We start from the raw sequence: 11,611 nt of genomic DNA on the forward strand, positions 1-11,611 counted from the left end.
ACCCCCGGATCTCGCGGCATAAGGGGGTGAGGCACGGGAGCCCACGGCGATCTAGGGACTGCAGGAGGGTGCTGGAAAGCCGTGCCAGAAAAGCTCCGGAGTCCCGACCACCAGCTTTGGGGCTTGCCACTAGCCCCCCCAATCCGGCTCACCTAGACGAGATCCGCCGCGGGTACCCGGTTTCTGGGTTCACCGGTCTGGGTCAGCTGACAGCGTACCGTAGCCCCGCCCCGGGAGCCGCGGCTCCGCCTCCCACGCCGCGCATTCCGCAGGCCAGACCGGGAGGCGTTCACCCTCCCTCCTGCTCGGCCCTCCTCCCCGCGGCGGGGGCGGGGCCCGGGCGACCCAGGGCGCACGCGCCGCCATCATGCTGAGCGGAACGTCTCGCGCAGTGGCCCACGCAGCGATCCGCTGTACGCGTAGCTCTCCGCCGCTGGTGGCTCGCTCGCTCGCCATGGCCCAGCCGCCGGCGCCGCGGGCCGCCTCGGGGACCCCCGCGCGGCCTGCCACTGTATTGGGCACCATGGAGATGGGGCGCCGCATGGATGCGCCCTCCAGTGCCGTGACCGTGCGCGCTTTCCTGGAACGCGGCCACACCGAGTTGGACACGGCCTTCATGTACAGCGACGGCCAGTCCGAGAGCATCCTGGGCGGCATGGGGCTCGGGCTGGGCGGCAGCGACTGCAGAGGTAACAGTCGTCCCTGATCTCCCCCTGAACCGTGCGGAGCTGATCTCTCTCCAGCCATGTATCGTCCGGCTCCGGCCCGGCGGCGCGTAGTACCGACCTCCGCAGCTCTGTGACCTCGAGGTTCGCAGGCACAGCTAGCTCCGGACGGGAGGTGCTTTGCCGTGCCTGACTCCTTTAATACCCCTCTCCTTCCCTTGGGAATTGCAGCTCAGGATTCTGTCCTGGAGCTTTGAATGGAGCTCTTAGCTTCTTAATCTCCATTGCAGTCCCCGCCTCCAGGTGCTGATAACCAGTCCCCACCTGGGCTCTCCGCCTGTTCCCTGCCCGCCCCTGCCATTGCCATCACCAGCCATGCATTCTCTAAGCACCCTTTGCTTTGTCCCTAGACTTTGCCCTGTTGACAGTACCTCTGGTTCGCTTAGGGAGAACTGTAGCGACACCACAGGCCGAGCTAGGGGAGAGGGAGTGGGGGTGGAGAGGTGTGAGAGAGCCGAGAAGGCCTTTGTGTCCACCTGTGCCAGGCTTGGACATGGTACTGTAGGAGAAAATGTGACTGACTCTGCGCTTCCCCAGAGAACTCAGTCTAGTGGGGGAAGACTGAAGCAATGATTGCTGGAGGGCTCAGAAGAGAATGAATTTTAGGGGGGAGAGGGCCAGGGAGAGGGCCTAGGGAAGGCGTAGGAAACACAGGACCTGAGCCTTAAAGGCTGGGGAGAGAACCAGAGAAAGGAGGTTAGGGTCTAAGAGCATGGCTGTGCAAAGACTCAGCTTGGAAATGCAGTGTGTGTGGTGTGTGCAAGGAAGGCAAGTGAGTGGGGGTGGCTTGAGTGGCACTGTCCTTCTTTAGCTGGTGCCATTGGTAGTCAGGGCCCAGTAAACACTGGCTGTTAATACTGTACCTTGCCTCCTTTGCCATCCTCAGGTTCTTTTTTTTTTTTTTTTTGAGACAGAGCCTCAAGCTATCCCCCTGGGTAGAGTGTCATGGCATCACAGCTCACAGCAACCTCCAACTCCTAGGCTCAAGCGAGTCTCCTGCCTCCGCCTCCCAAGTAGCTGGGACTACAGGCACCCGCCACAACGCCCGGCCATATTTTTGGTTGCAGCCATCATTGTTGTTTGGCGGGCCCAGGCTGGGGATTCGAACCTGCCACCTTAGGTGTATGTGGCTGGCGCCTTAGCCGTTTGAGCCATAGGCGCTGAGCCCATCCTCAGGTTCTTGCTGTCCATCCTGTGGAGCGGCCCTCTCTGTGTCCTCCTCAGATTCATAGCTTGGTGGATCTGGAGGAACAGAAGGGGAGCTTATATCTCAGGTCCAAACTCTTTCTAGGTCACATGGCTTGGCTGCCTCTTGTTGATAATGAAAATTTTGTTTCTGAATTGTTTTTTCTTCTCCAGCCCTTCCCTGCTTTTTTCTTTTGAGGCCAGGGGCTCACTGGGCCAGAGTCCTCAGATCACACCAAGAATGCAGGGAGGGGGAGGGGGGAAAATGGGGATGAGAAACTTGGGAACTTGTTCATTACCATATCCCTGTGATCTCATCACACCCCTCTGACCTGGTGCATTGACTTGTGAAGTAGGAAAAGTGCAGAATCCAGCCACCCGCCAATCCAGACAGCTGGGGTTCTTTATAGGGCAAGGAACAGTGCTAAATTAACTCATTTACAAGTTGCTCTGGTGGGGATATGGTCTCTACACTGTGTGTATATCTGTGCATGCTTCTGTGAGTCTGGGAGAGAAGAGGGAACTCTAATTACCTTCTGCCTGGGCTGCCTTCTAACAGTTACTCAAACCGATTGATCATTGCCAGTAGCCCGAGTGCAGGTGGCTGCATCTCTTTTCTAAAAACCCTGACAACTTCTTGTCTTCCTGGCCTCCCCCTCGCGTTCTTTCTCTGTATTGCAGCCAGAGTGAACCCAGATGATCCATTCCCATCCTAACAAAACCTATGAATTGGTTATTCAGTGGGGTGGTGTTTGACAACTGTAGAGATCAACTCTGTGTTGCCCCCTTTTCTTTTCTTTTCTTTTTTTTTTTTGAGACAGAGTCTCACTTTGTCACCCTTTCTAGAGTCCTCTGACATCACAGCTAACAGCAACCTCAAACTCTTGGGCTGGGCTCAAGCGATTCTCTTGTCTCAGCCTCCCGTACCTGGAACTACAGGCCACACTACAATGTTTTATATATATATATATGTATTTATTTATTTATTTATTTTAAGACAGAGTTTCACTTTGTTGCCCTCAGTAGAGTGCTGTGGCATGATAGCTCACAGCAATCTCAGACTCCTGGGCTCAAGTGATTCTCTTGCCTCAGCCTCCCAAGTAGCTGGGACTACGGGTGCCCGCAACATCTCACTATATATATATTTTTTTTTGAGACAATGCCTCAAGCTGTCCCCCCTGGGTAGAGTGCTGTGGCATCACAGCTCACAGCAACCTCCCAACTCCTGGGCCCAAGCGAGTCTCCTGCCTCAACCTCCCAAGTAGCTGGGACCACAGGCACCCGCCACAGAGCCCAGCTATTTTTTGGTTGCAGCCATCATTGTTGTTTGGCGGGCCTGGGCTGGATTCGAACCCGCCACCTTAGGTGTATGTGGCTGGCGCCTTAGCCACTTGAGCCACAGGTGCCAAGTCATATCTAGCTATTTTTAGAGGCAAGGTCTCTCTCTAGCTCGGGCTGATTTCGAACTCATGAGCTCAGATGAGTTCATGGGTGCTGGGATTACAGGTGTGAGCCACTGCACCCGGCCTACAACCTTATTTTTAGAGACAGGATCTCCCTCTTGCTTAAGCTGGTCTCAGACTTCTGAGCTCAAGTAATCTGCCCACCGCAGCCTCCCAGAGTGATAGGATTACAAGCATGAGCTACTGCACCTGGCCAGCTCTTATAAGTCTGTAACCATTATATTCTTCCTCCAAGTGAAAATTGCTACTAAGGCCAACCCTTGGGATGGAAATTCATTGAAGCCTGATAGTCTCCGGTCCCAGCTGGAGACATCACTGAAGAGGCTGCAGTGCCCCCGAGTGGACCTCTTCTACCTGCATGCCCCTGACCATGGCACCCCAATAGAAGAGACACTGCGTGCCTGCCACCAGCTCCATCAAGAGGTGAGGGTATGGTGAGGGCATGGCGTCACCTGAGGCTCAGTGGGTAGGGCGCTGGACCCATATACCGAGGTTAGAGGGTTCGAACCCCACCCCAGCCAAACTGCAACAACAACAACAAAATAGCCAGGCATTGTAGTGGGTGCCTATACTCTCAGCTGCTCAGGAGGCTGAGACAAGAGAATCATCTAAGCCCAGGAGTTGGAGTTTGTTGCTGTGAGCTGTGATGCTATGGCACTCTACTGAGGGCAATAAAGTAAAACTCTGTCTCTAAAAAAAAAGAGGTGAGGGCAGGCCTGCAGCAAGCTCCTGGAGTTGGCCTGGTGCTCTTCTCCTTATCCCTATATAGGATATGGCCTCATTCCTGGGATCCCCACCCTGGCATCCCCTTCCTGGTCTCTTGGGGTACAGAGGGTACTGACCACAGCCTCACCCCTGCAGGGCAAGTTTGTGGAGCTTGGCCTCTCCAATTATGCTGCCTGGCAGGTGGCCGAGATCTACACCCTCTGCAAGAACAACGGCTGGATCCTGCCAGCTGTGTACCAGGTGAGGGCCACAGCTACAGGGGCCTGGGTCTCCAGGGCTCTTGCTGATCTCAGGTTCTCTTTGTCCCTCTGACTGTCCCCTGGATGCTCTACCTATTAGCCACTCCCTGCTCGAAGCCTGCAGGATGACATCCGAGCTGCTTAGGCTGGCCCACCTCAGTTCCTTCCTTCCCTGGCTCCCTGTGCACTTCAGCCTGAAATACACCATCACCCTGGGAGACTTACCCAGGCTTCACTTTGGTGGCTCTTTCTCTGGAAGCCTTTCTGGAAAGCCTCAAAGGAGTCTCCAAACCTCATCTACACATATTTACCGAGTACTCTTGAGTTCCTACTATGACCATAGAACCTAACTTTATTGTGTTTATCTGTTTTCCTGTCTAGTTCCTTAACTTGAATATGACATCTCTTGAAGGCAGAGACCCTGTGAGATTTGCTGAATCCAGCGCCCAGCCTGGAGTTCATGCACAGAGATACTTAGATAAATCCAGTTCAGTTTCCTGTCTTGGGCCTAACCCCACTCCCCATCCACTACCAACACTAATGACTTTAGGACTATTGCTGATTTTAAAGAGGAAGGCTGAGGCCTCTTCCCCTGACCATCCACACCCTCCAGATGGCCCCTCTCCCTGCAGGGCATGTACAACGCCACCACCCGGCAGGTAGAAACGGAGCTCTTCCCCTGCCTCAGACACTTTGGACTGAGGTTCTACGCCTACAACCCTTTAGCCGGTAGGTGCTGCCATGGAGTGGGAGGGCATTCTTGGCCTGGTCTCTACCTACTCCTGACCCTGTACCTGCTGACCAGCAAGTATATGTATAAGGACAAAGGTGCCAAGCCCAGGAGCTGGTGGGGGTTTGACAAGAGGCTGGGCTGCATCCTCCATCCGTCCTTGTCCTGCCCCAGCTTCTAGTCTAGCACCTAGTCTAGAGGTGTGGAACCTCTCGAGCTTTTGGGGCCCTGGGATCTGAATTTAGCCTCCCTGCAGGGGGCCTGCTGACCGGCAAGTACAAATACGAAGACAAGGATGGGAAGCAACCAGTTGGCCGCTTCTTTGGGAATAACTGGGCTGAGACCTACAGGAATCGGTAAGCTAGGAATGTCTGCATCAGGATGCGTGATATGGGGGAATCCCCTTTATCCGAAATGAAATTTTAGGTTGCTTTCCAAGGGCATAAGGCCTTCCCTTGCTGTCTGTACCTAAATCTCCAGATTCCTACAGGAATTATGAAACTCTCTGCGGGGTTTCTTGTTTCTTTGGGACCTCCTGAGGAAATGAGGATCCCTGGACCTTATGGTCTCCAAGTCACAGCCCTTCCCTGAGAAATCACCTGCTAACAAAGAGAGAAAGAACCCAGGGTGGAGGCTCAGGAGGCCTGGGCAGAGTCCCGCCCCACCATAGCTGCCTTTGTGTCGCTAGGTTCAGGATCATCAAGAATAGACACATCTGAGAGGGCCCTGGCAAGGGACCCTCCTGTGTGTGTCTGGGTCTGATAAAGTAGGAGAACCCCCAGCTCGCCCCTAGGGCCTCAAGGGCTAGGGTGCAGCTGGCTGCCCTAGGGTGACCCCAAACAACTGAGCTCTGTGCCACTGTCCCACCTGCCCAGCTTCTGGAAAGAGCACCATTTCCAGGCCATTGCCCTGGTGGAGAAGGCCCTGAAGACCACTTACGGTGCCAGTGCCCCCAGCATGACCTCAGCCGCCCTGCGCTGGATGTACCACCACTCCCAGCTGCAGGTAAACAGCCGACCCTGGGCACTCAGCTGCTGCCCTTCCCTGGGAGCTACAATAACCTTTAGGGGACCTCTGAAGGGTTTGTTCTCTGTCCCTCTGAGGTCTCTGGCCCAGTTCTTGGGGGCATTTTGCCCATTGTCTGCTGGGGTTGTCTACATGGATTTCCTCCTTCCTTAGGCCTTCTGCAGTATGAGAATCCCAGTTTTATTGAGGAGAGAAGTGAGGTTCACACAGCTATTAACGGAACAGAAATTTAGGCATCAGACCACCTAGTCTCCCTGGTCCAGTGGGAGCTGGGTTTCCTCTTTCTTGATGTCTCCTGTCTTCCTGGGACAGACTTTCATCCAGTGTCAGCTTGGGAGGGTGGATAGTGTCTGACATTTAGAGTAGGTGCTCAGTAAGTGGGAGCTCAGTGCGTCACATGATTCTGCACACCCATGACCATGCTGAAAATTGAGACAGTGGAGTCTCAGGCTGAATAACTTACCCGTGGTTTCACAGCTTTTTGGGGGCAGAACTGGGCTATGAAGGTAGGTCCAGCTGGGTGAGCCAGGAGGCAACAGGGGAAAGGATAAAGGTTTTTGAGTCACCTTGTTACAACTGTCAGAGGCACCTACAATTCTTTCTGGATGTGTGAAGACAAGAGCCCAGACTCGGTGGGGCTGTAGCTGGGAAGGGACGTGAGAGTGGAGGCTTGTGCAAAAGTGTGCTGACCTCTGGCTGTGTCCCCTTGCAGGGAGCCCATGGGGACGGTGTCATCCTGGGCATGTCCAGCCTGGAGCAGCTGGAGCAGAACTTGGCAGCAACTGAGGAAGGGCCTCTGGAGCCGGCTGTTGTGGACGCCTTTGACCAAGCCTGGCACCTGGTTGCCCACGAGTGTCCCAACTACTTCCGCTAGCTCTGGTCCTGGCTCAAGCTGCCAAAGGCCTTTCTGCCCCCTCTTTTTCTCTCTCTGGCCAGTCCGTGCCTTAAGCTGACTTCACAGTCTTTCCTGACTGTCTGGATCTGCGCGTTGTTTTCCTAGATTCCTGCCTGGCTCCCTGTTTCCTTCACACCGTGGAAGGGCTGGGCTGAGTCCTGCTGGGTCCTTTGCTGTCTGAATAAAGTAGGCACTTGACCTGGCTGTAGTCGAGGCCTGTGGGGAACCCCCCAGACTCATCTCCTGTCATGCAACTTGTTTTACATCCTACCTGTAGACTGGGAAAAAGGGGCTGACCCATGGGCTGGAGTCTTCACATGGTGAAAGTAGTGGGGGGAGGGGGCGTCTGAGGAGCATACTGTTCTCTCCAGGGTCTCCTGGGTCCTAGTTCTGAATACCCTCCTGACCACTGCACCATGGGGCTGCAGGTACCTCTCACTCTTCTACACATAGTAGAACAAAAGAAAACTGCACACCTGGAGATTTTCTTGAGTTCAGAATTGCTTACTCAACACTTTAAAATGGAAGAATTTGAGCAGGCACTACCAGTAAAGTCCCTGAGAAGAAGATTAACACTTCCTGGGATCTGGGACCTTTTTTCTTTTGGCCGGGGCTGGGTTTGAACCTGCCACCTCTGGCATATGGAGCCGGCACCCTACTCCTTTGAGGTACAGGCGCCGCCCTGGAACCATTTTTAACATGCTGAATCTCAACAGTGGCTTTCCTTTTGTCTTAGCTAAAGCCTTCTGATATTTTATCTTTAAGATTCTTGACCTTGACTCTGGGCCTCTTTTTGTTGGGGGCCCCCATTTCCCTGTACAAACTCCTATTCCAAACTGGAGGCACTCAAGACTGTAGGAGAGGGCCGGGCATGGTGGCTAACGCCTGTAATCCCAGCATTCTGGGAGTCCGAAGCAGGTGGATTGCCTGAGCTCACAGGTTTGAGACCAACCTGAGCAAGAGCAAGACCTCATCTCTGAAAATAGCCTGGCATTGTGGTAGGCTCTTAGTCCCAGCTACTCAGGAGGCTGCGACAAGAGAATCTCTTGAGCCCAAGAGTTTGAGGTTGCTGTGAGCTGTGATGTAGGGCATTCTACTAAGGGTGACTAATAAGACTCATTCTGTGGGGAAAAAAAAAAAAAGTGTAGGAGAAAAAACAATTCCAGGTCCACTCAATGCTGTTTGACCTTTTCCAGTGCAGCAAAATCCCCTCAGTCTTGGGTAGCACATTGGGGAGTTGGTGCGGGCCGGGAAGGGCACAAGGCAGATGCAGCAGTGTGGGAAGCAGTCTGTTGTGATGAAAGGGCCCAACCTGGGAATCCGGACAACCCCACACTGATCAAATGACTGTTCTAGGAAAAGTTCCATTTGCTCTCTAGAGGGAGATACCCCACAAATAAATTTATATTTATTGAAAGAAGTCACCTTCCTTTATCCATTACAAAATAGTTGCTTCCCCTTACAGAGTGGCCTGTCATTTATCTTCATGCAAAAAACCACACTAAAACTGAATTGCTGAACATTATTAACTTCCAGCTGGGCATGGTGGCTCACGCTTGTAATCTTAGCACTCTGGGAGGCCGAGGTGGACAGATTGCTGGAGCTCAGGATTTCTAGACCAGGCTGAGCAAAAGTGAGACCCTGTCTCGACTAAAAACTGGCTCGGGGCCTGTAGCTCAGCGGCTAGGGCACCAGCGGCATAAACTGGGGCTGGAGGGTTAGAACCCGGCCTGGGGCCTGCCAAACAACAGCGACAACCACAACAAAAAAATAGCCAGGTGTTGTGGCAGGTGCTTGTAGTTCCAGCTACTTGGGAGGCTGAGCCAAGAGAATCAAGCCTAAGAGTTTGAGGTTGCTGTGAGCTGTGATGCCATGACACTCTACCAAGTATGACGTAGGGAGACTCTGTCTCAAAAACACACACACACACAAATAGAAAAACTGGCTGGGCATGGTGGTACATGCCTTATAGTCCTAGCTACTAGGAGGCTGAGGCAAGAGGATGGCTTAAGCCCAAGAGTTTGAGATTGCTGTGAGCTATGACACCCCAGCATACTACCCAAGGAGGACAAGAGTGAGACTCTTGTCTCAAAAAAAAATTTTTTTTAAATAATTAAAATTTCTAGACTGGGTACAGTGGCTCACACCTGTAATACTAACACTCTGGGAGGCTGAGATGGATGGATCCCTTGAACTCACAAGTTCGAGACAAACCTGAGCAAAAAGTGAGACCCTGTCTCTACTAAAAATAGAATAATTGAGGCAAGAGGATCGCTTGAGTCCAAGAGTTGGAGGTTGCTGTTAGGTATGACACCACAGCACTCATCCCAGGGGGACAGCTTGAGACTGTCTCAAAAAATAAAAATAAAATAAAAATATATATTCCCTGAACTAATCAAAAGGTTCCATAGAGTCCTTATCAAAATGCCAGCTGGCTTTTTTTGGGAGGAGGGGGGTGAGCTTAATACAGAAATTGACAAACAGATTCTAAAATGTATGTGGAAATTCAAGAAGAACCCAGGACTAGCCAAAACTTCAAAAAGAACAAGGCTGGAGGACTCACACTTCTGCCTTCAAAACTTACTATAAAGCTATAGTAATGAAAACCATGCTTGTGGCATAGGGAATGGAATTGAGAGTCCAGAAACAAACCCTTATACTCAGCCGGCCAGCGATTTTAGAGATGAGCACTAAGACAGTTCAATGGAGAACAGAACAGCCTTCAACAACATCTGAATATCCTGATGCCAAGGAATGAAGCTGGACCCCTTCCTTGCACCATACACAAAAATTTATCTCAACATGTATCAAATACCTAACTGTACGAGCTAAAGCTGTAAAACACTTAGAAGAAAATATTGTAATAAATCTTCATGACCTTGGGTTAGACGATGGTTTCTTAGATATGCCACCAAAAGCACGTAGAGGAATGTTAAAACCATATACTGTTTTCACTCACCCATTTCCTTTGTACTACTGTTTTCATGTATTGTATTGATAACTTAGTTATAAACTTTTAACTGTAAAATAACCCGTTGCTATTTTTGCTTTAAGTGGTCAATTTTGTCTTTCAGTTTGTTATTAGCATATCATTTATATACTATCAAGTGCATACCTTATAAAGTACAGTTCTGAAAGTTATGGCAGATGCATAGTCATGTAACCATCACCAGGATGAAGATGCAGAGCAGGTCCATCGCCCAATAAAACTTCCCATGATCCTTCCCTTCTCCTACCAGAAGCAACCTGGGAACCACTGATTTGATTTCTTTTTTCTTTTTTTGCAGTTTTTGGCCAGGGCCAGGTTTGAACCCACCACTTCTGGTATATGGGGCTGGCACCCTACTCTTTTGAGCCACAGGTGGTGCCCACTGATTTGATTTCTTTCTCTCTACTGTGATCTTTGAAGGAATGTCATAGAAAAGGAATCATGGCTCAGTGCCTGTGGCTCAAGTGGCTAAGGCGCCAGCCACATACACCTAAGGTGGTGGGTTTGAATCCAGCCTGGGCCTGCCAAACAACAATGATGGCTGCAACCAAAAAATAGCCAGGTGTTGTGGCGGGCGCCTGTGGTCCCAGCTACTTGGGAGGCAGAGGCAGGAGACTCGCTTGAGCCCAGGAGTTGGAGATTGCTGTGAGCTGTGATGCCACAGTACTCTACCCAGGGGGACAGCTTGAGGCTCTGTCTCCAAAAAAAAAAAAAGAAAGAAAGAAAGAAAGAAAGAAAAGGAATCACACAGCAGGCAGCTTTTTGAGTTTGACACCTTTCAGCAGTTGGGATTCATCCATGTTACCGGGTGTATTGACTGTGTGAATTGTGTCCGTGATTGTGTTCATTCCCTTGTATGAACAGACCATGGCATGTCTATTTGTCCATGTTCTGCAGTTCAGGAACATTTCCGGCTGTTGCCAGGTTCTGGCACTTATTATTTTATTTTGAGACAGAGTCTCACTATGTCACTCTAGGTAGAGTGTCCTGGTGTCACAGCTCACATCAACCCCAAACGCTTGGGCTTCAGCGGTTCCTCTTGCCTCAGCCTCCCAAGTAGCTGGGACTACAGGCACCAGCCGCAATGCCTGGCCAAGGTTCTGACACATATAAACAGTGTGTATCGAGTTTAGTGTGAACACACATTTCCATTTCACTTGTGTAAATACTTAGGAATGCGATTGCTAGGTCACGTGGTAAGTGTATGATTAACTTTATAAGAACTCAATTATGTTTTGAAAAGGTTAAAAATTGAGAAAAAGTTTCCGTATTTGCCCCCATGTTTACCATTTCCAGCACTCTTCCTTCCCTTCCCTCCCTCCCTCCTTCTTTTCTTTTCTTTCTTTCTTCCCCCTTTCTTGTCTTTTCCTTTCTTTCTCCTTCCTTCCCTACTTTCCTTTCCTTTCTTTCTTTTCTTTGAGGCCGGATCTCACTCTATCCCCGGGTTATAGTGCAGCAGCCTCATCATAACTCACTGGGCCCTCACACTCCCGGGCTCAAGAGATCCTTGTGCCTCCTGCCTTAGCTTCCCGAGTAGCTGGGAGAATTTTTTCAATTATTTCCTGTAGTAGAAGTTTGCTGTCTATGAATTCTCTCCATCTTTGTTGGTCTGTAACAAAGTCTTCATTTGGCC

The 11,611-nt window shown here is 51.2% G+C and overlaps 2 protein-coding genes across 4 annotated transcripts in view; one reads left to right on the top strand and one right to left on the bottom strand.

The window, feature by feature from the left end:
• PQLC2 (PQ loop repeat containing 2) overlaps window positions 1-255 on the bottom strand; it is a 16,523-nt gene extending 16,268 nt beyond the window's left edge. The window contains exon 1 of the mRNA XM_003783842.3: window positions 153-255. The gene's annotated coding sequence lies outside the window, so the exon portion shown is untranslated. The remainder of the gene's footprint in view (window positions 1-152) is intronic.
• Window positions 256-354: 99 nt separating this feature from the next.
• The window catches only part of AKR7A2 (aldo-keto reductase family 7 member A2), a 19,758-nt gene continuing 8,501 nt past the window's right edge, over window positions 355-11,611 (top strand). Inside the window, exons 1-7 of one of the 3 annotated variants that reach the window (XM_003783844.3) lie at window positions 355-689; window positions 3,609-3,796; window positions 4,235-4,339; window positions 4,971-5,067; window positions 5,325-5,424; window positions 5,944-6,073; window positions 6,807-7,228. In XM_003783844.3, coding sequence (XP_003783892.1) covers window positions 368-689; window positions 3,609-3,796; window positions 4,235-4,339; window positions 4,971-5,067; window positions 5,325-5,424; window positions 5,944-6,073; window positions 6,807-6,968 — 1,104 coding nt within the window. In that variant the 5' untranslated portion in view covers window positions 355-367 and the 3' untranslated portion in view covers window positions 6,969-7,228. Of the gene's footprint in view, window positions 690-3,608; window positions 3,797-4,234; window positions 4,340-4,970; window positions 5,068-5,324; window positions 5,425-5,943; window positions 6,074-6,806; window positions 7,229-11,611 lie in introns of those variants that run through there. The other 2 variants (XM_023509716.1, XM_023509717.1) reach the window with 2 other exon arrangements.

This window comes from Otolemur garnettii, unplaced genomic scaffold, assembly GCF_000181295.1.
Source record: "Otolemur garnettii isolate 467f Iridium unplaced genomic scaffold, OtoGar3 scaffold00009, whole genome shotgun sequence".
Taxonomy (NCBI): domain Eukaryota; kingdom Metazoa; phylum Chordata; class Mammalia; order Primates; family Galagidae; genus Otolemur; species Otolemur garnettii.